Below are 27,425 nucleotides of genomic sequence, written 5' to 3' on the forward strand. Positions count from 1 at the left end.
TTTCTATGAATATTAATATCAAGGATAATATGACTAATATATTAAATTTACAGAAACATGTTGATAATGTGTCACAAACTTTGGAGGAACACAATCAATTAATGAAGAGTTCAATTGATTACTTCAATGATGGTTAAAGAAAATTCTGTTCTGAAGAGAAAAATAGAAAATTTGGAGAATGCAGTTAGACATAATATACGCATAATTAATTTTTCTAAGTTGTCTCTTATTTCACCAAGACAGATGTTTCAAAATTATCATAGGGAGGTGTTTCTTGTACCTGAACAGTCTTTCCAACCTATTTCTCATATTTATTATTTGCCAGCTGGTAAGAAAGAAGTTTCAAAATAAAGAACTGCTCCACAACAAGAGACTGATGTGTTAAATATTTCAGATTTAGTGGAGTCTCCTGAGTCTGACTCAGTGGTGAAAGCTACTTATTTGATTACTTTGGCTCTTTCATCTGATCGTGATTGGCAATTTTGTTTTTTTCTATAGAAGAGAGATGTACCTTTTTTGGAGTGTCAGGTCAGAATGTTTCTTGATTTGACTAGGGAGACCCAAAAAAGAAGGAGGAATTTCCTACTACTTCAGCCTGCTGTTTTTCAGCTAGGTGGATTATTTTTTCTGAAATATCCTTTCAAATGTATAGTTAAGTTGAAATCTGTAAAGTATGTTTTCTATGAGTCATCACAGTTATGTGCCTTCATCAGCGGCAAGAGTGCGATTTCTAGTTCCCCGATTAGAAATAAGACTTAGTCACGCATAGTTTTTATTGTCATGTTATCGGTAGTTTGTTTTACCTTGGTTTTCTTGTGAGTTTCTACTTGACTTCCTTCCTTCGATGTCATGGACATTTCCCCCCTGTACATCTACACAAGTGAGATTCCATCTATGTTAATTTAAAAATTGTATAAAATAAATAAATAAAAACAATTGAGAAGCTGACCACTAGAAGGATTAAGGTATGACCCCTCCTTAATCCCTCAGTGGTTGCTATCCCCCGCCCTCTCCCCTGAAAAGGAAACTGGAAAGGATATTCAATGCCGGTCACCAGAAATGGCCCAGCACTGAATATCTGGGTCAGTGCTGACCGTGGAGGCAGCGCGGCTACCTCCTGTGGTCTGAATATCGGTCCCATAGTAACTCAATACTTATATTGCCACTGGATAGTGCTACATATCTCTAGTAATATTATGGGGGAGGGGAGGGGCTGGGGGCAGGCCCGCTGTGTTGTCTTCTTCACTGCAGTCGCTGTGACTGAAGGTGGGAGGGGGTTGAATGCACGGGGAGGGAGGGAATGGAGAGGAGGGTTGTCGGTCGGGGAGCTGGGGGCGGAAGGAGGGACCGTCTGAGAGCTGCCTACTGTGTTCTGCCGAGCCGGCCCTGCGCCTCGCTCTCCCCCAAACTACGCCCATGTTGCCAGGTATTTGTGACCTCGATTGGCCACTGTTGGAATCAGGATGCTGGGCTTGATGGACCTTTGGTCTTTCCCAGTATGGCAATACTTATGTACTTATATGCTTATGTACTTATGAAAATTATAAATATTAATACTGTATTATTTTTTTTATCTCATTAGTATTTACCTTTAATACATGCTTGCACAGTGTAGTGCAATTTGCTGTTTGGTGAATGCAGTGTTCTATGCAAATGAGTTAGTAGCCCAAGCCACGTTCTCAGTAAGTCAGAGTTGCTTGGCTTCCAGTTTAAAAGCTGACACAAATAAAGTTTATCCCAGTTTAGAACTGTGCCCAGAATTTCAACATGAATTAAATCTGAATTTCCATAGTGAATATATAGTTAAAGCCTAATTTTATTATTTTGCTTAACAAGAAGCACTTTGAAATTTCTATTTAGTCTTTGATTTTGCCAGCTCAAAAGGTAGGTAGTGTGCAGGAAGGTACCTTCCAAACAATTTTCTCATCCATTTTATTAAACTTTACAAAAATTTGTCAGTAGATGTGAAACAAGTGGGCAGGTTGAGTTCATAATTCTCCAGCCTTGACAAGGTAGGTCAACAGTTACAATTCTTCTTGAGTTTGTAAATGAAAGAATTTTTGGTGACTCACATCAGCCTTGTTCATGTTTCATTTGAGCTGCAGCACACTGACACACACATCTTACAAAATTGGACTCCCTGGTGAGAAGATTTATTTATTTATCCATTTTTCTCATGCCTTTTTCTAAGACAAGTTATATTTGTGAACAAATTTCCCCTGTCCATAGTGAGCTCACAATCTAACCCCCGCTTTTACAAAGCCATGCTAGCGGCTGCTGGTGTGGTAATGTTGACACAGCCCATTTGTGTTGGCAATAGTGTGAGGCTTTGTAAAAAGGAGGGGGGGTAAGTTTGTATCTGAGGCAATGGAGGGTTAACCCCCAGATTCTATACTTGGCACATAAAGTTAGGCGTCCAATATGTGAACCCAGTTATAGAATATGGTTAGTTACGTGCATAACATAATTAACAATTGACATTACATTGGCACTTAGCAGAAGCGTAGCTAGGTTGTGACGCAAGGGGGAACAGAGAGGCGTACACGTACACTGCATAGGCACACGCACACACTGCATAGCTGTGATGGATTACCTGAAAAATAGGCGCCGTTGCTGTCTGAAGTCAGTTTGGGGGAGCAGTTGCTCCCCTGGCACCCTACCTAGCTATGCCTCTGGCACTTAGGGGTCCTTTTACTAAGCTGCAGGAAAAAGAGTCCTGCGGCAGCGGTGATGACCATTTTCCTCATGTACCAGGACCCTTTTACTGCAATGGATAAAAAGCCCCCCACCTCAAAAATGGCCGTGCGGTAGGCAGCACTTACCACCAACCATTGAGGTGGCAGTAAGGGCTCCCATGGGCATCTTTTGTGTCTTATTCATTAGAAAAACAGGTCTAGATCAAAACACTGAAGTTTTCACCCTAGACGTTTTGGTTTTGTTCCATTATGGCTGTAAAACATCCAAGCGTTAGGCACGCTCTAAGCCCGCCCTTATCCCACCTTCGAAATGCCCCCTTGCGATTTGGATGCACTGCTGACAAAATACATAGATAGACTTCTGCAAAACAGGTTTTGAAAATACTGATTTGGATGTTCATAGAAGAAATCTGTCCAAAAGGTGCTTTATGACACTTTTTGGCCATTTTCCTCTTCCAAAAATGAGCCCCATAGCAACCTATGGAACTGTGTAAGTCTAAATGCTTTGAAAATGAGCCTCATAGTATATCTTACATCTCCATAGATGCAAAAGCTCAGTTTCACTTGTTCTCAAATTGAAACGTGGTAAACAATCTTACGATATTACAGGATAATGGAATGGAGCTAAGATTTATCTGTTAAACTCTCAGTTAGTGTGAAATGAGAGGAAATAACTATTGGAAATTTGACAGGAAATGGTCCAAAGCAATGAGTATAGTTAAATGTAATTCTCTGCATCAATAGACATATTGAGACATGTTTTCAAAAGGGATTTTGTTTGTAGCCTCAAAATAGGGGAAGCCTTTTACAGATTACTACAGATTAAATTAAAAATGTACAGCAATGTTAACACATGGAACAATGCACACTTTACTGGTTTCATTCAAATTCCATGCTTTAAAAAAATGGCTAGAAGACTCACATTCTCTTTCAATGCTTGCATCCAATAAACACTACAGGATAATTTTATAACAGGGAGTGGAAGTTGAGAGGGCAAAAAAGTGCCTATTTGTAGTCTGCCTATGTACCTTTACAAAATTACTTCCAGAAAAGCCGCTGAAAATGAGGCTAAAATGAAGCTACAGACATTTACGCTTCTTGGGAACCAGTGTAAATGTTCGCACATAAATTCTGTGCACATGCATTTAATTTATAAAAATCAGCTGCTGTGGTAAGTGGTTCTTTTAAATGACAGCTGTGACAGGTAAAAAATGTCCTAATATTCAGTGGCACTATCTGGAGAGTAGCTGGTGCTGAATATCTGGATAAGGCAGTTCACACTGAAACTTATCCAAGATAGTGTAAATATTCAGTCTGCATCTGTCTTAAATCTGGAAAAGTTATCCGGAGAGCAAAGTGAATGTTGCCCTATCTGGATAAGTATTGGGATTACCAAGGATCTGCCAACACTCTGCCTTGGCACTATCCACACTATGCATCAAAATGCAGCGTGCATAGATTCTGGTCTAAAATACTAGCATAAGTTGGCATTTATTAAGCATGCCCACTTATACCGTGTCAATAGCAGGTGTAATGCATATATCTAAATATAGAACTTTAGCATATAAATCCAAATATCTATAAACAATGCATGTAAATGTTTGACATGTTCATGTTCCATCCATACACTTCCCCATTCATGCCCTCTTGCATTTATGCACTATCCCCCGCACCTAAATTTGGGTGTATATGCAAGATAAAGGAGCGGCTTTCAACTCCATTTCCACCTTGCAGGGTCAACTTGGTCTGTCCGGTCAATTTCCATCTTTTCCAGCCTAAACAGGTTCAGGCTACTTCAAGGATTCAACTTATAACCTGAAGTCCTTCTTAACACCATTTCATGGACCATTTTAGTCTCTTTTACTCTTTCCCTATTTTGTTTTACTCTGTTTCTTTTATCTTCTCTAATTTAATTAAAATTGTATAACCACTGGTCTGGCGATAGCCTAATCAGTACATTGTAAGCCACTCTAAGTTTGCACAATGTGGAAAAAAGTGGGGTATAAATGTGCTAAATAAATAAAAAAATTATAATAATTATAATAATAATAATAAACTTTATTTGTAGCCCACATATCTAAACCATTCTAAGCAGAGAACAGAAAAAAACATACAAAATAAAATACAATATTACAGAGCAAACTGCAATAATTCAGCATCATCTATTTAAACATAATCAACAATCAACTTGGCCATATGCCTGAACAAATTTACAAGTCTTTAAATCTCTCTTAAATTAACTGATGGTGTGCAAGGAGTGAAGCTCTATCGGAAGAGTGTTCCATAACTTAGGACCACAAACATAAAAAATAGAGCATCTATATCCCTCTAAATGAATCTGCCTAAATGATGGAACCTCGAAGAGCTGTTTTTGGGATGATCTCAAGATGTGCACACAAGTTAATTGATTAACAACCAATTATTGCAGTTAATTGTTACCAATCAGGATTTGCACATGCATCTGGCTGCAAGCTATTCTATATGGCACGGTGCCTAAATCCTGTCGTGCATATCTAAAAAGGGGGTGTGGTCAGGGGCGTTCCAAAAGTTACACATGCAATTACAGACTACTGCCTGAGCGTGCCTAACTTGTGCGCCAGCATTTACACCTGGTTTCAGGGACTAGATTCTATATATCAGCAAGAATGTACCTAAATCTTCACTTCTCTAGATGCAAAGGACTCAAATACAAATCATCATATATGTCCAGTTTCTCCTACATTAGCACACAACTGTGGAACACATTACCAAAAGACTTGAAAATACGAATGACCACCTAAACTTTCGGAAAAACCTAAAAACTCACCTGTTCAAAAAGGCATACCTCACCGATCCAACATAAATGCCCGATCTCTGCAACACAACGGAACTAAATCACATTATAGACTGGACACAAATCTTCCATTGCACAATCCAATGTGGTTTGTGCCACATTATCTCTATTGAACGAACTACCTAACCACACCATTACATTGTATTTGTCAACACTGGAGACCGCAAGTGCTGCTCCGGAACTATGTAAGCCACATTGAGCCTACAAATAGGTGGGAAAATGTGTGATACAAATGCAACAAATAAATAAATAAATAAATAAATATATCACACCTTAAAAAGGCATATTTTATAAAGTACTCCTAAAATTTGGTTTATAGAATGCGCCTAGCGCCCATCAGTGTGATCACATTTAGTTGTGGGTAGTTATGCCAAGTGACACAGTGCAATTGCCTACGCCTAAATTAGACGTGGCTCAGGTGTATTCTATAACAATGTGCATAGTTTTTAGAAATGCCCATGACACGCCCATGGTCATGCCCCTTTTTCAACTATGCGCCTTAGAATTTATGCGCATTACTTTACAGAATATATCTAGACAGTTGTGTACGTAAATTCTAATTGATACCAATTAGTTTCAATAATTGCTTGTTAATTGGCAATTATCAGCGCTGATTGGCTGGTTAGCTAATTAAGTTGCATGCGCAAATCCAGAATATCACCAGATTTGCAAGTGCAACAAACATAATTCACACTATACAGAATTCGGGGGCTGATGCCCAAATTTAGGCACAAGATTAGTGCTTAAGCATGATTCTATAAAGGGTGATATTTTCCCTTGCCCATTTTTGAGCACCATTAACTGAAACTAGCCTTATGTGACTTGTGCACTCTTATTATAAGTGCCAACTGAGCATGTACCTAGCACTTACAGGTGTGAATGTTATATTCACAAGTGTTTGTGCTAGTATTTCTACTATTTCTGCATTTATATAACAGAAAAAGAAAAGAACTCCATTGTCAGATAGGATAATACCATTCATACTACAACAGATAAAAATACTGCTAGTAACAAATTCTTGTTAGACTATCTATTCCATAGCAGAGGAACGCCCAGTCACTTAATCAAATCTTTCCCATATGTCTTCTTAAAGAAAAATGTCTTAATTTGGGATTTAAATTTTTGTAAAGATAACTCCCTCCAGATATCAACAGGAAGACTATTTCATTGGGCAACTGCCATAAAAAAGAATGCACAATGACGGGTGGATTCTATCTGAGCATTTTGGGACCTGGAAGCACTAATCCCCAAATTCTATATATCACGGCTTAATTTTCACACTGAAATTTGAAGTGTATTCTATAACAATGTGTGTAACTTAATTGGTTGATTAGCTAATCAGCACTGGTAACAAGCAATTATCAGCACTAATTGGCATTAATTACAATTTACACACACAACTCGCTAAGCTTATTCTGCAACGTGGTGCACATAAATTCCAAGTCATATAGTTGAAAAGGGGGTGTGGTTATGGGTATGAAATGGATGTTTCTATAATATATGTGCATTATTATAGAATGCACCCACTCTGTACCTAATATAGGTATCAAGATTTACACCAAATAAAACAAGGCTTAACTGGATGTGACCAAATCTGGTCACGTGGAGAGGCGCTTGGCGTATTCTATATACTGTGCAGAAATTTAAGCCTATTCTATAACATTTAGGCATAATTTACAGAATACGCGTATGTGTATTTTTTCTGCCTGGATTTTTCAGTCGCCATATATATAATCTAGCCCTAAAAGGTGAACGTTTAGTGATATTAACAATTTTGTGGGACAGTATGGAACAATTAAATTTATGGAGGAAGTTATCAACATTAACTATTGTAAAGACATGTTATTTTGCTGTTAACCCCTTTTATTAGTAACTAGATGATCCTCTTACTAAGCCGCAGTAGACACTAACACTTGTCCCCCCCCACACCCCCAAAATGCACTACCATAGGGCATGCTCAGTTACCCGGCAGTAGCTCAGGCATCAGTGCCAGGGATGTGTTTAGGGGAGCAGAGAGTAGGCGTGCTTGCACACCTACATTGCCGCACACCGACCAATTAATGCATGGTTAGAATGTGAGCCCTTTGCACCTATGAAATAGGTGTCAGTAAAAGCTCACACGCTAATGGCCATGCACCAGCGGGTAATCACATCAAATGAATGGTAACATCGGTAGGCAAAATGTCTTGTTTAAAGACCGTTTTAATGTCCTTTTACACAATTGGCCAAGACTCAGCAGTTGACTCCTGATGAAGGCTTGTATAGCCAAAACACAGATCATATAGAGTCTACATGTCTGGGACGTCATTATTGAAAACCACACTTTCAGCATTTTGGAGGGTCGATACATATTTTCCTTCCTTCCTTCCACCCTTGTGATTGTCTCATTGGATTGTTTGCGGAAAACATTTGGTTTCTCTTGGTTTTTGCAACTGTTGGTCAGTCATCACAGTCCTGAACATCTGGATAAGGCAGTCAGTGGTGGAACTTCTCTGGATAGTGGCAATATTCAGATATTTGTTTATCATTTATCGTTTATGAAACATTTGCTATATGGCTGATGTTGAACACAAATCAGAGCGATTTACAAAGGTAACAATAAAATCAGAAGGTGAAAGGAACTCCAAAACCATGGGGATAGGAAAGTAATACACACACACCAGTCATTCGGGAGGAAATGGGAAAAGGATGGGGGTAGGAAAAGATACTTAAAAATAGAGGTGGGATGGGAAGAAGTCGAGGGAAATGGGGTAGAACCACTGTTTCTTTTAATCAATTCTAGTGTAAGGTTCAAGGGAATACTAAGCTGAAAAGGTAGGTCTTAAGGGATGTATGAAACAGAGAGAAAGAGAGCAAGGTAGAGAATTCGAAAGCAGAGGGGCAAAGAAGAAGAATGCATAATTTCTTGTTTTTTTTCCCATCTAGCTTGGGAGAGGAAGGGAAAAAGTCAGTGATCGTATATGGAATGTAAATAACGGACCGGGGTGAATAGTGACACTATCTGGCTAAGTTCCAGGATTGCCCTGGCTCCGACCATGCTCTACCACAGCACTATCTGCATAGTGCAGATGCAATCTATAAGGATTTTTAGATGCACGGTTTAGATACTGCTGCTGAATATCCCAATCAGCAGCACTAATCCAGTTAGCAGGTACTGTTAGTTAGAATATTCACCATTGAGTGTTTTATGGTGACATTATTATTTTACACTTTTTATGGGATTGGGGTTGTATGTAGCCAAATAAATTGTGGAAGGGATATTCAAAAGTATGTATGTGGCTAGAATCACTGTTGCAGGAATTCCCAGGATGTTCCCATAGAGTTATCACATAGAAAAGTACAATTCCACAAGCAAGTGTAGTTAGGTGCTGTCTGTACCAGTGACCATGTGCTAACTGCTATGCACAGTCTGTACCCATCTTCCACCCATAACCACCCATTTCCCTCCCCATAACAGGCTGTGCAATTAGCACATGAGTTAGCAATATCATGCTTTTGACGTGCCAGTGTGGTATCAGTTATTATAAACTAATTCATACTCTGATTTGTCCTGATGTAAAACATGTATTATTGTGCAATTTTTAAAATATTTACACTTGAAATTTTATATCTGGTATGTTATCGTTTGATCTAGTAGACCACACAACACTAATGTCCCTGCTCGATTACATGGGAATCAGCAGCACAGTGGCTGCATGGTTCAATGGCTTCCTAAAGACCAGATCCTACATTGTAAAGATGTCTAACCAGATATCAGGCCTGGATCTATGAATGTAGGGTACCACAGGGTTCTCCAATATCACCAACACCTTCAATGTAATGATGGCTCCACTTGGCAAAAAACTGGAACTAATGGGCTTTAACCCATTCATATAAGCAGAAGATGCCAACATTTACATACCTTTTAACAACAGTATAACAGTAATACTGGACAAAGTAAAAACAGATCCGGACCTTATTGAAAACTGGACAGGAACATTCAGACAAACTAAACAGAGACAAAACCAAATTCCTGGTTCTACCAAGCCTGCATAACCCCACATCTCACCAAAATTTTACAATCAACCATCAAACACACCAAATCAAAACACCACTAAAAATATTGGGAATTATTCTTGAAGCATCTATCATTGGACAGTCAAATATCAGCAGTAACATCAGAATGTTTCAGAACACTATGGAAACTGAGAAGGATCAGAGACTATTTTCCGAGTCAATCATTCCGGATAATAGTATAATCAATGGTAATATTCCAAATAGACTACTGTGATGCAGGGAAAGCACACTAAAATCACTGCAAACCATCCAAAACACGGTAGCAAGGCTAATATTCAAGAAGTTGAAATATGAAAGAGCTACTCCACTGCTCAAAATACTACATTGGTTGCCAATCAAGACAAGATTAATCTTCAAAGCTAGCACTCTCATTTAGGGGTTCTTTTACTAAACATTAACTCAAGTTATCTGCAACAGCGCCCATTTTATTCCCATGGGCCCTGCTGAAGATAATTCGAGCTAAGCTTTAGTAAAAGACCCCCTTACAATTTACTATTTGGTATGTCTCCTGAATATATACTAAATATGATCGAAGTATCCCCAAGAAATGCAAGCCCAGAAACCAGAGGCTACCTACGTCTTCACTTACCCAACTGCAGAAACATAACTTACAAAACCATCTACACAGCTGGATTTAGATACCTTGGCTCCAAGTGGTGGACTCAATACCGAAGGTCACAAGAAGCATCACCAACTATCTTCAGTTCAGAAAAGAACTGAAAACCTACCTCTTCAAAAAATTCTATAACTAACTAAATACGTTTATCGATATCTTTTCCACTTCCTAATTGTAAACCATATTGTAATTTCCAACCAGAATGTAAATTGTAAGCCACTTTGAACCAAAACCTGTTTTTGGATAACTGGGATACAAGAATGCATCAATCAATCAATCAATCAATCATGTGATGCACAATTTTTGTGGTCTTTCTATTATTTTGTTTGGAGCTTAGTCATGACAGTAAAGACAAGCAATCATTCACCTTTTCTTGACTTATCAGCATCTGCAGTATTCTGATTTCAAGGACTACTAACGGCACCTGTGCCAAGGAAAATCTAGCTTTTTCAAAAATTTCACAGCATATTAAGTTTAGACAGAAAGAGAATGTCTGAATGTAATTGATTCAGCTTTATCACATGCCTTCATTTAGCAAAGGCTGATGACTTTAGACTGCAGCAACAGCATTTGATTTATGATGCCCTGTACTGGCTATTATGGAATATAATTACTAAGGCATATATTCAGCCAAGATGGAAAAACAATTTACGTTATACCGAATCATCAAAAGAGCTATAGGTGTTTTATGTGATGGGGTTGGGAGCTGGTCTGCTCTAGCTGTGCTAGAATTTTGCCAGTATCTTGGGTGGGGGTGGGGTGACTGCTTTATCCAGGCTAGAATTTGGCCAGTATTTTGGGAGGTGAGGGATGACTGCTTTACCCAGGGCTGGAGTTTGGCCAGTATGTGGGGGGAGGGGGGGAGAGGGGACTACTTTACCTAGGCTATAATTTAGCTACTATCTTGGGAGGTGAGGGGTGATTGCTCTACCCAGGCTGGAATTTGGCCAGTATCTTGGAGGGTAGGGGGTGACTGCTTTACCCAGGGCTGGAGTTTGGCCAGTATGTGGGGGAAGGGGAGGGGAGAAGGTGACTGCTTTACCTAGGCTATAATTTAGCTACTATCTTGGGAGGTGAGGGGTGACTGCTGTACCCAGGCTGGAATTTGGCTAGTATCTTGGAGGGTAGGGGGTGACTACTTCACCCAAGCTAGAAGTTTGCCAGTATTTGTTTTTTTTTGGGGGGGGGGGTGGGGGGGCGGGGTGACTACTTTACCCAGGCTAGAATTTTGTCAGTATCTTGGGGTTTTAAAGGGAATATAGACTTTTGCTTGCCACTGAACATTTTTTTTACTTAGCTGTTTAATGAAGGCAAGCTATTTATGTGGATCAAATTTAAAGTTCATTATCAGTGCTATCTAATTAACTTTTAGCTACACTCCAGCATGTACCTTGGATACATTTTGACTATATTTAAATGGTCTGCGGGGAGAGAGGCAAGGATTTTAAAAGCAAGACATTTTTTTGGTTAACTCCCAAACTTTGCTAGATAAATACCATTGAGTTTTGATCCTTTCTTGATGAAAAGATTAATTACAAGTTAATTTCTGTCTGTCCTCACTGGAGGTAGAATGGATAATACAGGAAACCCAGGACTAAGCGGGAACTGGAGATCCACAGACCTACTTAATGGCGAGTCTTATCTTCCATTTCTCAGTGCTGACCTGGCAGATTTTCTGCCTTGTGAGCATAGCGGTTCCTTTAAAATGTCCTGGATAACACACATTTGGGAAAGTTCTTGAGTCATTGTTTTTTTAAAATGCGACAATTTAGGCATTTGACTTAATGTCAATTATGTTAATCATCCTCATAAAGATACATTAACTCATATAATTGCAAATCTTGTCAGGGAACCACTTATGATCATTAATGAGTAGAATTAAAAACTAGAAATATTTGTCAGAGTGCATGAAATTTAAATGCATCTTTCCTTAAACAGGAACATAACAAAGTATATGTGAAACTGCCTAAGAATGAGCCTCACTACCGAATCTCGGTGCAGCAAATGGGAGGAAGCCATTCAATTCCTATGGGTTTCCCCTTATTTGCCGCACGGGAATCGCTAGCATGGTGTTGTGCCCTTTAAGAACCACTTGAAATTTTAATTTATTTGAATGCTATAGAACTTACAATACTAAAAAAAAAAAAAGCATATTATTACAGCCAAAAGGAACTAACAATGTTGGTGGCTGTAAATCACCTTTGGTTTTGAGAGTTCAAAATAGTGTAATATGCAAATACAATCTGATTTGGACAAACCTGCAGGTGTATTAGCAGAACTTGTCACTGGCTTTACTACTTTTTTTTCCTAAAACTTTAAGTCAGTCCAAGTGCTATAGCTGATTCTAGATATTTGAAAGTAAGAGCAGAGCTGGATTAACCATTAGGCAAACTAGCCTGTGAGCTAAGGTGGCAGCTTCTAGGAGCAGCAAAGAGCAGCTGCAGTGAAAAAACAATAGATCTGGAGTGGCCAACCTTGGCCCTCACCAGGTCGAGTTTTCAGGATTTCCACTGTGATTAAGTATGAGATCTATTTGCATAAAATGGAGGAACGGCATGCTAATGGTCTCATGTATATTCATTGGAGAAATCCTGAAAACCTGACTGGATTGCTGCCATCAAGGACTGAGGTTGGACAACCCTGCAATAGATCCTAATAGCCAGAATGTTGAAAGAACCACATGGAGAATGAGAAAATTTTAAATAGATCATTTACCAGGATAAATTGTCTCATTATGTACGTACATACAAAACAAAGTTCAATAATTATGGTCTATAGTTTATGTCATTTGATATACTGCTCTTCCTTTAAGCAATAACAGAGTGGTATATAATAGTTAAAATCAAAAATTAAAAACAAGAGGAAAGATCACCATGCCATGACAAGAGGGCTGCAACCCAGTCAGGTTTTCAGGATTCAGTGCATGGAAATAGATCTCATGCATATTCATTGGGAAAATCTGAAAACCCAGCTGGATGCAGCCCTCTAGGACCAAGGTTGCACACTCCTGATCTAAGCATTTTTATGGATCATTCTAGAATGAATAATGTTGGGATAATCATGATTATTGAGTTTATTTATGAAAATCTCAGGAAGAGCCTGATGGGAGATGTAAGGATGAAAGTTTGGCTAGGGCATCTAATATTCTTGAACCAGTCCTGAGTAAGGGCTGGCATTTTGTATGAAATACTAAATGATAATGCTACTATGAATTGAAAGAATGACATGATACTCATAAAGAAATTGTATTCTAGGTCTTTGAAGTGATCTGTTAATGTGCCTCAGCTCTGCTCTGGAGGAAACAGCACTAAGGGCAAGAAGAAACTTGACCTCATTAGATGGCATCCTTGTTGGCAGTCTCAAAAAAAGGCAGTTGGTGCCAAGTTATGATGGAGGATTTACTTATGTGGACAGGCATGCACTGGGAATTAAACTGAGCCGCTGTCTGATTTCACAGTGATGATGATGGATACTTATAGCCCGCCACGCTCCCTAAATTTAGGTTCCGAGCGGGTTAACAAAGTGGAATGTTAATAGAAGATCAGATATACCAAAAGCAAAATCTGTTTATAACAAGTATTCTGAAAATAGCTTTCAGACATTTCTGAAAATGAGTATAAGATCTAATTATCCTAATATCTACTGGAAGTAGAATCCAACATCTCATCATTTGGACCACAACAGACCTTTCCTGAATACTTTTAAGTTTAATTCCTTTAAGAGAAGGAACATTCAAAGGGTACAGGATCGTTATTCTCGTCCTGTGTCTAACAAGTTAACTAAGGTAGTCAGATCACTCAGACAATAACCACCAATATTTTAAAAACAAAACAACATTTAAAAAAATTCTTGCCTTTACAGGTAACCAATGCAGCTTGATTAGCAAAGGGGGACACATGATCATATTTAGCTTCCTGATGGCTACCAAATGGCTTTCAAATTGTAATAACTGGGCCACTGTTAACCTGAGCTATAGAACTGGGACCAGCTTTTTATGTACCTAGAGTAAACACAATGCGTTTTTTCTAGTAAAGAAAGGTGCCGGTACTCAAATGCTAGGCCACCCTTCAGGGGTGAGGTAATCACTGAGGTACCCACCCCACAACAGCCAGGCCCCCTGCAACCAGTCACAGAATCTATGACAAGGCAGAATTGGTGTGTAGAGCCTGAGCTCTTTCATTAAAACTTGAGGTCCATGGGTCAGTTGTAACAGACAATGGAAAAGGTGCTGGTACTCAGTACCTCCAAGTACCCCCTCAAAAAAAGCCCTGGGTAAACATTCAGAACTACCTCCCACCATTTTTTAAAATTTGAATTTGTTTTAGTTGCGAGGGTAGCAGCATAGTTACATAGAGCAGTGGTTCTCCTCAGGACCTGCTTGGGTCAGATGAACTGTTAGTCAATGTGGGGATGGGTGAGCCTGCATACCAGTAATATCGCCAGGCAGAAGAATTTAGGGTAGCAATAGGAGGCAAGCCAAAGTCATATTTCCATACATCACAGTAAATGCTGGCAGACTTTGTCAACAAAATGAAAGGTCTCCATCAGGACTTACAGACAGTCCTATCAAAAGTCTCAGCAGCTAACACTCCCTCTCCCCCACAATGCACAGCCATCTGAGACTCATTCAACCAGGTCACAGAGGACAAACAGATGAATTGTGCCTGTATACATTGTGCTACTTCTAGTCCCGCATATTTGGATATCAGCTGACGCAAAATATTTGGGTATATCTTTAAACACCACAGCTGGAGTTTAAAAGGATGCTGGCCATAGAAATTAAAAATTGACCTGAACATGTTCAAAATAGAGAGGTTTTCTAAAACACATCCATCTTATACAAGAGGTTCTTTTTTTTTTTTTTTTTGTAGATTAACCTTTAGCAATAGTGTTGTGAGGGAGGAGAAGAGGTGCTGGATACGCTAGGGGGAGGAGGAGAATGATTAGGGTAGGGGTAAGGGGCGATTGTTGCACAGGGATCAGGTGAACTAATGGGTAACATGTGGTGTCAATGTACCTGCTGCTGGTATCATACTTGCACTTAATTCTGCCTTAAAATGTTTGTGTATCGCTCCATAGAGAGATCACACCTTGAAAATTGCGTGCAATTCTGGTTGCTGCATCTCAGAAAATATATAATGGAAAAAGGTATAGTATGACCCTAAGGATTAAGGAGGTGGAATGACTCATATGAGGAAAGGCTACAGAGATTAGGGCTCTTCAACTTGGAAAAGAGATGGCTGAGGGGGGACATGACAGAGCTCTACAACATCATGAATGAAATGGAACGGGCAAACACAAATTGATTGTTTACTCTTTCAAAAAGTTCAAAGACTAGGGGACATTCTATGAAGTTGCATAAAAGCACGTTTAAAACAAATAGGAGAAAATATTTTTTTCATATATAGTTATGGAACTCATTGCCAAAGCAAGTGGTAAAAGCAGTTAATGTAGCTGAGTTTATAAAAGTTTGAACAAATTCCTAGTAGGGTCAGGGAGCCCCAAATGTTTTTGTTTCGTATCGTTTACTGTGTCGTTTCAGGGAGTGTTTGTTTTATTTGTTTTATTTTAGGTAGCCAACTCTGGAATGCCCTACCAAGACCCATCCGAATAGTCAACGACCATCTACCCTTCCGGAAGTTGCTAAAAACTTACCTCTTCAAACAAGCCTACCCAAATGACCCGACTTAATCTATGACCCCATTCCACACCAACCCTACCTCCCTCCTCCCTTGCCATGTCAGCCATCATGACCTATTCTAAACAACCACATCATAACTCTTCTAGTCTTTGTAACCCATATTATGTAAGCCGCAGTGAACCTGCTATCGAGTGGGAAAGAGCGAGGTATAAATGGAACAAATAAATAAATAAATTTGTTTTCCTTTGGCTATTTTTTCATCTTGGGAACAAAGTTCTTGAGTCACTTTTTTGAAAGAGAGCACACTATGGGGCCCAAAGTGGGCGTATTGCTCGCTAAAAGGAAAGTACCGCCAGGCTACCGCAGCAGCCTGGCGGTGGTTCCCATCCCCAGTGTGCATCATATCTGGCGGTACAAAAATATTTTTATTTTTGTAACACCGTTGTGTACCCGGTGGTAATCAGGCAGTGCCGCATGCTGCCCGGTTACCGCCGGGTTAGCACGGTAGCCCTTACCGCCACCTCAGTGGGTGGTGGTAAGTGCTCCCCCGATATGGCCGCGTGGCAAGTGCTTCACTTGATGCACAGTCATTTCCTGAAAAAAAGAAAGACATGCCTTTTACCCGCTGCAGGAAAAGAGGGCCTCGGAGCGTGACGCTGGTGCAGGTCCCCTTTTGCCGCAGGTTCATATGTGCAAAGTGGATGCTCTTTTTCTAAGAGATTGTACATTATCCCCCAGATTCTATAAAGGGTGATTAAAGTTGCGTGTACAAATCTGCATGCATAGCCAATATGCGCATGTAACTAGATACAAATCAAGGTAAGGTATACACAAAAAGTAGCACATATGAGTTATCTTGTTGGGCAGACTGGATGGACCGTGCAGGTCTTTTCTGCCATCATCTACTATGTTACTATTATGTTACTATGTTAATTGTTTAATAAGCTGATCAGTGCCGATAATTGGCCAATAACAAGCAATTATCAACAATAATTGGCACTAATTAGAATTTACATGCAGAACTTTCTAAGCATATTCTGTAATGTGTGGCTCAAAAAAGGGGGTGTGGCCATGGAATGGCCATGGTCATTTCTCAAAATTACATGCATTGTTACAGAATATGCCCAATCTGCGCCTAAATAACTTGTGGGCATTTACACCAGGTTTTAGTTGACATAAATGGCTGTGCTTAAATTTTAGTCACAGGACAGCCAATATGTGTATTCTATAAACTGCGCCTAAGTTTAGGTAAGGTTTATAGAATACCACTAAGCATATTTTTTGGTGCCATATATATAGAAGATGGACCTATGTGTGCATGTACAGTGGTTTGCACATGCAGAATGGGTGCCCTCTTTGCAAATAATGCACACTCTCTTAAAATACATGCACTATTATCAGCAAAAAATAAAACATTAATTTTCATGTTTTTTCTGCTCATTTTCATTTGAAAATGCAATGAAACAACATGGGATATGTCATTGACATTTCCCATAAGCAAATGAATGCTCATTCCTTAAAAAAAAAGGTTTGGACATGTTCCTGGAGGAAAAGTCCATAGTCTGTTATTGAGATGGACATGGGGGAAGCCACTGCTTGCCCTGGGATTGGTAGCATGGAATGTTGCCACTAATTGGGTTTCTGCCAGGTTCTTGTGACCTGGATTGGTCACTGTTAGAAGCAGGATACTGGGCTAGATAGACCATAGGTCTGATCCAATATGGCTAGTCTTATGTTCTTAATAAAAGTCCATAAACTGTTATTAAGGGAAGCCTGAGGAAAGCCACTGCTTATTCCTGAGGTTAAGTAGCATTGAATCTTGATACTTTTTGGGATTCTACCAGGTACTTGTCACTTGGACTGGCCACTGTTGGAACCAGTATGTAGTGCTAGATGCATCCTTGGTCTGACCCACTAGAGCAACTCTTATGTTCTTATGTAACTGCCGTACCAGCAACCCTGACGAGGAAGAGTTCTTTAAACGGTGTCCAAAGGTAGGCGCCAGGAAGATCTGTGCTTAATTAGTATGCTGCAAAGGGCGCTCTGTGCCCAGGACCCTTTATAGATTAATAGTTTAGTATGGATCTCATGTCTAACTTTGGACACGGCCCTTCCGCCTGCTGAAACCTGGTGTAAATGCTGGCAAACAACTAATGTAACTTGGGCACGTAAATGATCCTATTCTATAACATTGTACCTACATTCTGGGATTGTCCTTGACCTGCACCTCCTATGGCCACGCCCCCTTGTGAGTTGCACATTATAAAATTTAGGTGCACATTTCATAGAATAGGGTGCAGGGCAGATCCATGCGTAAACCCAAATAAGTGTGAATTAACACCAATTATTGATTGTTACTGGCTTGTTAACATTCATAGCAGAGGCTGAGGCTGTTTTCATATCGGGCTCTTACAATTCAGGTTAAATAATGCACTATTTGTTTATTTACTGCTCAAATTTGTACTTCCTTCTGCTCTGTCTATGTTGGGGTACCAGTCCTGAGTTTATTTTGAGTTTTCTTTCCTTCACTTAGTTAATTCCATTGTTTTGTCTGGATAAAAGCAACTTTTTTAAAAGTTCAGGTCATGTTTTTTAGGGTTTTTTTTTTTTTAAAGAAATGTAAAACCAATATAACAACAATATGGTGATGATACAATAAATATCTTGCCAAAATATCAGCTAGTCCAAACTGCTGTGTAACATATCAAAATACTACAAAAGGGCAGTTAAGCAAATACTATTTTTAAAATATTAATAATTAGTAATAAAGTGCACTATCCCTTTAAGAGGAGCCACTAGAACAAAAAAGTCTAACTGATTCCTATATTTTCAAAAAGTTATCAATCTGATTCAGTTTTTCAGCAGAAAAAAAGCAACTTTTTGTCTCCCTGCACTTCATAAGCAAGCAACCTTTCTCATTCCTTGTGATCTGAGCTGGATCTACAAAACACACACACACACACACACACACACACACACACACACACACACACACACACACACCCCTCCAGTGATCTGCATCAATTGGATCATCAGACAGCATCAGTATAAAAAACTGCAAAATGATGAAACCATAACTGCAGTTCCATGAGTTGAAGATCATATCTTTAACTTATATCATCTCTACATTTCTGATATCCTGCTGAATCTCCCTCTGCATTAAACTTTCAAATAATTTCACAGCAGGAGTGAAATACAGTCATTTGATCTATATCTCCAGCAAACAGAAGTGCCTGTTTGATATTAGATACTGCACTTTATTTATTTGTTGCATTTGTATCCCACATTTTCCCACCTATTTGCAGGCTCAATGTGGCTTACATTGAGGGGCATAATTGAACGAAAACGTCTATCTCCATGGGCATTTATCTCCGAGAACGGGTCCGTGAAGGGGCGGACCGAACCGTATTTTCGAAAAAAATGGACGTCCATGTTTTATTCGACAATTTGCGAGCTGGGCGTTTTTGTTTTTCAGTGATAATGGAAAATGAAAGCGCCCAGCTCAAAAACGAATAAATCCAAGGCATTTGTTCGTGGGAGGGGCCAGGAGTCGTAGTGCACTGGTCCCCCTCACATGCCAGGACACCAACCGGGCACCCTAGGGGGCACTTTTACAAAAACAAAAAAAAAAGGTAAAAGAGCTCCCAGGTGCATAGCACCCTTCCCTTGGGTGTTGAGCCCCCCAAATCCCCCTCAAAACCCACTGCCCACAAGTCTACACCATTACTATAGCCCTAAGGGGTGAAGGGGGGCACCTACATGTGGGTACAGTGGGTTTGGGGGGCGGTTTGGAGGGCTCCCATTTACCAGCACAAGTGTAACAGGTGGGGGGGGGATGGGCCTGGGTCCACCTGCCTGAAGTCCACTGCACCCCCTAATAACTGCTCCAGTGACCTGCATACTGCTGCCAGGGAGGTGGGTATGACATTTGAGGGTGAAAATAAAAAGTTGTGAAATGGCATATTTTGTGGTGGGAGGGTTTGTGACCACTGGGGGAGTCAGGGGAGGTCATCCCCGATTCCCTCCAGTGGTCATCTGGTCATTTAGGGCACTTTTTGGGGCCTTATTCGTGAAAAAACAGGGTCCAGGAAAAGTGCCCTAAATTCTCGCTAAAAACGCATATTTTTCTTCCATTATCGGCGAAAGGCGCCCATCTCTGATCGCCCGATAACCACGCCCCAGTTCCGCCTTCACCACACCTTCGACACGCCCCCATCAACTTTGTCCGTATCCGCGACGGAGTGCAGTTGAAAACGTCCAAATTCGGCTTTCGATTATACCGCTTTATTCGTTTTTGTGAGATAAACGTCTATCTCCCGATTTGGGTCGCAATATAGGCGTTTTTCTTTTTCAATTATAAGCTGGATTATGCCGTAATGGCGATCGCCATTTTCCGGAATGAGAAATACAAAGTGGTATTGCACTAAAGTTCATAAGTGACAGAGTAAATGAAGCAGTCAAGTATAGAGAGTTCGGTTTTGCCTAGTTCTGGTATAAGTTTCGTTGCCGGGTATTTAGGAAGGATCATTGTGGTATGCCTTTGTGAACAGGTTGGTTTTTAGTGATTTTTGGAAGTTTGTTAGGTTGTGCATTGTTTTTATGACATTTGGTAGTGCATTCCATAGTTGCGTGCTTATGTAGGAGAAGCTGGATGCATATGTTGATTTGTATTTTAGTCCTTTGCAGCTGGGGTAGTGGAGATTCAGGAATGTGCGTGCTGACCTTTTTGTGTTCCTGGTTGGTAAGTCTATGAGGTCTGACATGTAGACCGGGGCCTCGCCGTGAATGATTTTATGAACCAGGATGCAAATTTTGAACGCAATACGTTCTTTAAGTGGGAGCCAGTGTAGTTCTTCTCTTAGGGGATTGGCGCTTTCGTATTTCGTTTTTCCAAATATGAGTCTGGCTGCTGTGTTTTGGGCAGTTTGGAGTTTCTTAATGATTTGTTCTTTGCATCCGGCATAGATGGCATTGCAGTAATCTAGGTGGCTTAGCACCATTGATTGTACCAGTCTGTGGAATATTTCCCTTGGGAAGAAAGGTTTTACTCTTTTGAGTTTCCACATTGAATGCAACATTTTCTTTGTTGTATTTTTCGCATGGCTTTAAAAACTATTTTACCTAGTTTCAAGATTTAAAAGCTCAAAATATAAATAGAATAAGCAATTCTCCTGACTAACTACATATCTATCAGAGAATCTCAACTTTCTTAGGAAGCAAACTCTTCAAAGGAACTCAGTCTCTAATCAAGCACTGTCTGTGTAATTAACACTCCACTGTTAATTGCTGCCAAAGACAAACTGTTTTTTTGTTATACTGAATAGCTAGAGAGCTCTGTAATCTTACCTACTTTAAACAAGAATCTGCTTTGGCCTAGTAAACCAAAGATCATCATACATCCCAGTAATCTTGGGAAGAAGAAACAATAGACTCTCCCATCCACTGAGAGGACACAAACTCAACAGGCAAAACTCTTATCTAGATATACCCACAACAGAGGTGTAGCCAGACCTCGATTTTGTATGTGGGGGTGGGGGTGGGGGGAGGGAGCTGAACCTAAAGTGTGGGGAGCACATTTTGCCCCACCTCCCCAATGCTCTCCACCCCCCCCCCCCCCGCCACAACCTCACATACCTGGGCTGGCAGGGGTTCCCAGCCCCACCAGCAGAAGCCTTCCTGTGGTGATACTCAGTGTCATGCTGTCTACCCTGCTTTCCTGCCCCAGCACGCATGCTGTTTTAGTGAAATTAATAATGCATGAAGCTTGCCGCAGGGAAGCTTCTGCTGGTGGGGCTTGGGGAACCCCGCCAGCCAAACCAGCTGAATTTGGGGGTCCTCAACTCAAATTGGGGGGCCCAGCCCTAAGGCCCCCCGTGGCTACACCACTGACCCACACGAATACCTGCCTACCACCCCCTAAAACTACAACTATAACCACAACAGACCAGTACTTGGAAACGTGGGCCTAGTAAATGTCAGATCAGCCAATAAAAAGTTTCCTATGATCCATGATGTCATCGGTAAATACCACTTAGGCATCTTGGGAATAACAACAGCCAAAAAACAATATTTCTCTCAACACATAGAACAAGCTGCAAATTCAACCAAACAAATATTTAAAATAGTAAACAGCCTACTGCAAACCCCACAACAGCCTTCCTAGTCACAGCTCTCACCAGTTAATGAAGAGAATACTCCCTCTTCCCTACAATGCACAGCCATCTGAGACTCATTCAACCAGGTCACAGAGGAAGCTCTTGAAAAAATTCTGAAAGGACTACGGCTGACAACCTGCTCTCTTGATCTCTACCCAGCAAAGATAGTACAATGAGCGAGCATAGGCCTCATTGAAGGGGCCACTAAAATTGTTAACACCTTTCTTGGGGAAGGGCAGCTACCAACAACACTAAAAAGAGCTGTGGTGCACCCCCTACTGAAAAAGAGTTTACTTGACCAGCAGTGGCGATCCTAGCCGGCATGACACCCGGGGCGGATCGCGTAACCTGTTCCAGGGCAGAGGGAGCTGCTGCGAAATTAGCGAAGTCAGCGAACTCAGCTGACAGGCGCGTGCCGTGGCACCCCCCCAGCGGCGTGCACCCGGGGCGGACCGCCCCCACCGCCCCCCCCTTGGTACGCCACTGTTGACCAGGACAAGCTCAAAAGCTATTGACCAGTCTCTAACATTCCTTTCCTGACAACAGGGCTGCTGAGGGAGGCAAGATTCCCCGGGCTCGGCCTCCAAGGGGGGCCTGGTGCTGGGGTCTGTCTCTCTCCTGCTCCTGTGTGTCTGGACCTGAGTGATTGTGTTAATGCGATAACCCGGGTCCAGACACACATGAGCAAGAGAGTAACACACCGAGGGAGGAACAGACACAAGATGGGGAGGGGGTGGTGGGGGTTGCCCTGCCCTGTTCCCGGCTCTGTCTCTCAGCAGCCCTGCCTGGCAAAACGTATAGAACAGACAGTCTGCATTCAACTCAATGACTAGCTAATTGAAAGTAATTGGCTAGACCCATGTCAATCTGACTTCAGACTTGGGTACGGATCTGCACAGAAACAGTGACAGGGGATCTGTCTCAGTACAAGTATTGCTGGATTTCTCAGCAGCCTTCAATATTGTGGATCATAATATCATGCTTACAAGACTGGCAGAAACATGTATCAGTAGCACAGTATTTACATGGTTCAAATCCTATTTGTCAGACGGACAACAATCAGGTCTGTTCTGCAACAGCACACCATTACTTTGGGCACTGAACTGTGGGATGCCACAGGGATCCTTACTGTATCCCATTTTATTTACTATCTACCTCAAGCCGCTGGCTGAGCTGCTTCAGTCGATAGACACAAAATTCTACATCCATGCCGATGATGTGCAACTACTCATGCCCACTGAACCAGATGCACCCACAAAATTAAACTGTAAACTGCTTGCCTAACCGCAAATCAGGAATGGACAAACAACAACAAACTGTGCCTGAACCCAAGTAAAACAGAGATTCTTTGGGTTCCAAACACAAGCGGACAAATACCCAACTTCAAAATACCTTTTGGGACGTTTGAACGCCCCCTAAAATCACAGGTAAGGAATCTTGGGATACTGCTAGACTCATCATTCACTCTGATCCCGCAAATTCAAACAACCTTTAAAAATTGTCTCTGTCACCTTCGGCAGCTACGAAATCTCTCTCCATATATTGAAAAGACAAGTCTGACCACAGGTCCCATGCCATAATCACATCACAACTAGACTACTGTAATGCCCTGCACATTGGTCAAACCAAAAAGAGTTTGCATCGGCTCCAACTAATTCAGAATGCTGCAGCTCGACTGATAGAAGGCTGCAAACAGCACGACCACATCACACCCTTCCTGCAAAAGCTGCACTGTCTACCAGTACCTTACAGGGCTAAATTTAAAAATCTATGTTTGATTTTCAAGGACCCCCAGACAAAATGTGCCAGAGACCTTAGAGAATAAGTTAGCCCTTTTCATGCCTTTAAGACCTCTAAGGTCCTTTCAAGGAGCATCACTATCTGTACCTTCATCAAAAACTGCCAGCAAGCCTTCTCAGGAGTAGCCCCCGCACTCTGGAGTTTACTCCCAAAGGGGCTACATAGAACTGAGACTACCTCTACTTCAGGAAGCAGGTATAAGTCTGGTTCTTCTCCCAAGCGTTTAACATATAGGGTGACTGACTATACACTCATTCTGTACCTGGACTAGCTCACTACGCACACTTTAACTTACATCAGTTCCTTATATCTTGTTTAACTGTACAAAGAACTTACATTGAGTTCAGCCACCCATCTATTTATCCCAACTGACTCTGTACCACCCATCTTGTCCCCTCAGCTATATGGTAAGCTGTATTGTAGAAATGCATTAGTGTCATAGCAATGTTATTTGAATGTTCTAATTGTGTGCTTTTTGAATATTTCATTAGCATTAAGCTGACATTGTATTATATTTGAATTTCAGTGCTCTTAAATGTGTATATTTTTGATCCTGTTTCATGGTGGTCCTATCATTAGGTTTCAATTAGCTGTTTTCAAGTTTACCTCCGTCATTGTATTTATGTTTCTACTTGGTCATTTTACTATTGTCATGTTGATAACAAAATTGTAAGTTTTATATTAAACTGTAAGTGTACACTGCCTTTGGTGAAACGCTTCGTAAAGGTGGTTAATAAATCCCAACAGATAAATAAATACATTAATTAGTTTGCACACAGATTTGGGATCCACATTCAAATTTGGGCAACCTATGTAGAATCTGGGAAGTTAGTCTGTGACGATATCCCATGTACTCTCATGGCTGGCCATGCCCCATCTTCGCCCTTAACCCACCCAGATCCCATCCCAAATATGCTAAACAGTTAGTGTGGGATTTATTTACAGCAACAGCTGGTTTGAGCAAGGGGTAGCTGGCTACCCTATACTAACACCTGTGCTAACTCCTTAGCACGATTTAGTAACTATCCCTCTTATGAACTAAATTATAGTATTTGTGTATCTCATGTCTGTTGTAGATCAGGATGTTGAATAGGCAATTACTATATTGACTTGGGGGAGTTAGTGACACTTCACAGGTGGTCTGGTAGGAAATGGCTTGTAAGCTGTGGATGCCCTTCCCTTAGTCCTAAACATTTGACAGAACCTTCAAATGTATTTGCTCATCACCTGACACCTGCATGTTGACTTTAGATTTCTGCAGCTTTCACTGCTGTAGTACTGTCACAAACATTTGTCAGCTTGTGAGACCGCCCAGCTACTACACTAACGCAACTTACTGAATTGCAACAGCAAATCTACCATGAGCTGTAACAGCACACGAAAACAACTGGCGCTAAACATAGCTAGTCAGGGGTAGTGTATTTTCATTCGTTCTTTAAATCTCATTGTATATAGTGACCAAGTGTCATGCAGGATGTAGGCAGCTCGTTTTAATAAACGCAAGACACTTTCACAATTCTGTTCCATCTTTGTTTTGTTCTTTACTTATACTAATCAGACAGTTGCTGACCTAGAGTCTCCGCATCTGGAAACCGACCAAGTTAGGTTTTGCATCGATGTTCTTCCTCAATCTATCACTGAAGTAAAGACATTAAAGGCATATTAATTTTTATTGCAATCTGACCCTGAACTGCATTGCTAGCGTTCTGCTGGCTCCAATGACAAACAACGGGGCAAGAAGCATAAAATAAAGGTGACTGTTCCACACAGGGAGTGACGGTATATCACGCACCTGTCACTTAGGACAGAGAAGACAAAAAGAATTTGGTTTTGTTCCCTTTCGCATCTTGATCGGTGCCGGATTCCAAATCGTTCCTTTCTTTAGGGTGTATCTTCATCTTACATTTACGCAGTTTAAGGTCAACAGAAATCAGTTCAAGGGCCGCACAATAACAAAAAATATATATAAAAATTTTAGGGATTGGAACGTTCCACACTTCTATAATAAACTTATTATAAGGACTCTAGTGTGCTTTCTAGATTGCAGGAGATGTGACCTGTCTGATACACGGCACATATCACTACTAGTTTCCAAGGTCAAATGCCCTTCTAAAATTTGCTGCCCCGAACCAAACTAACACCCAAGACGCCAAGAGAAGACAACCCTGTGCTAGGGTGTTCTCCCATTTTGCGTCTGGGGGGAAAATTTTTCCCCACGTAGAACCCAAAGATTTGACTCTCAGATTCTGAAGTTTACTGACAATGGTTATGAAAACCGAAGCTCCATCATGGGGGGAGGGGGGGGGGGTCGTGCACCTCACATTCCGAATCTGGGAAAAATGCTTGCAGGAGGGTGAAAGCTTACCTTTTATTAAAATCCTGTCTCATTCCTTAGTTTCCCAAACAATCTCAAGAGACTACGGTCTGAAACTATGAAAAACCACGTTAGTGACTTGGAAAAAATGGCTTTCCTGCTGAGCAGTTTTGAATCCCGCTGTCTCAGAGAGTGTGCACAACCTTCCGGTCACAGTCCACCCACTCACAAGATGACGGGCCGTCAGCAGAAATGGCACGAGAATATTTTGATGCTGTGATGGACAAGAGTGTGTAGATTGCCAATTTTGCTGAAACCGAGGAGCTAATCAAATAAGGCATCCAGAAAAACAGGAACACAAAAAGATATGTAAGCTACTGAGGTGAAAAGAAAAAGCAGAAATACTTTTCAGCGTCTCCTACCTTGGAACAGTCAGCAGAAAGTTGCCAGCCATCATGTGTGTGAAAAGAAGAATGAAGACCGTGGAGCAGCGGAAATTGAAATCCTTTGAGCTGATGGATTCATAGGAAACCCCAGCAGAATGGTACAGCAAGACTTCATTACACGCTCTGTTGTAAATCGCTTTCTTTTTGGGATACCAGCAAGTGAGATCCTCCCTTAACCCCTCCTTCTGCCTTTCTGGACCACCTCTTATCCCGCCCTTTACTGTTAACCCCTTTTTCTACCATTTTTTTTTTTTGCGTTTTGCCTTTTCTCTTATTTTATGTTAACACTTTTCTCTATCATTTATCTCATCTTTTGCCTTTTGCTTTCTCTCTTATGTTGGCCTTTTTCTTGTACTCCCGCCCTTCCTTTCATAATCCTACGTTTCCCTATTTCTAGGCTTATTTTCTCCACTATTTAATTTTTCCCTCTCTACTATGCACGAGCCCTACTTCTGCTTCATGTATTTTTAAAAAAACCCTTTGTAGCACTTTTATTTCTTTTGGGCTCCTTCTCCATTGTTGTAACGTTTAGCTTGTTAAAATCTATATCTCCCCTCCCCCCCATATCTTGTAAAGCTCAAAGCACTGTACAACCTGAACCATGGAAATATTAATGAAAGCAAACAATCAATGTTGATTAAACAGAGACTTCCAACATCCAATTACAATACGAATTATAGTAATACAAAGCAAGTACAGAACAGTTGACAGGTTTTCTTTTTATGCATTTTGCAGACTTCAGACAATCTATGATGGAATCAATGGGAAGGGGCATAGTGATGTGTGTCTCAGTAGGGTGACAAATGGTATGTGGTCAGAAGGGTACATGTTTTTTTTTTTGTGTGTGTAATATATATGAACAGCAAAT

The 27,425-nt window shown here is 40.8% G+C and overlaps 1 protein-coding gene across 1 annotated transcript in view; it reads right to left on the reverse strand.

Moving 5' to 3' along the window:
- Positions 1-26,591, reverse strand: part of SPHKAP (SPHK1 interactor, AKAP domain containing) — a 164,361-nt gene extending 137,770 nt beyond the window's left edge. Inside the window, exon 1 of the mRNA XM_030217134.1 lies at positions 26,534-26,591. Coding sequence (XP_030072994.1) covers positions 26,534-26,568 — 35 coding nt within the window. The 5' untranslated portion in view covers positions 26,569-26,591. The remainder of the gene's footprint in view (positions 1-26,533) is intronic.
- Between the last annotated feature and the right edge of the window lie 834 nt (positions 26,592-27,425).

Source organism: Microcaecilia unicolor, chromosome 10, assembly GCF_901765095.1.
Source record: "Microcaecilia unicolor chromosome 10, aMicUni1.1, whole genome shotgun sequence".
Taxonomy (NCBI): Eukaryota; Metazoa; Chordata; class Amphibia; order Gymnophiona; family Siphonopidae; genus Microcaecilia; species Microcaecilia unicolor.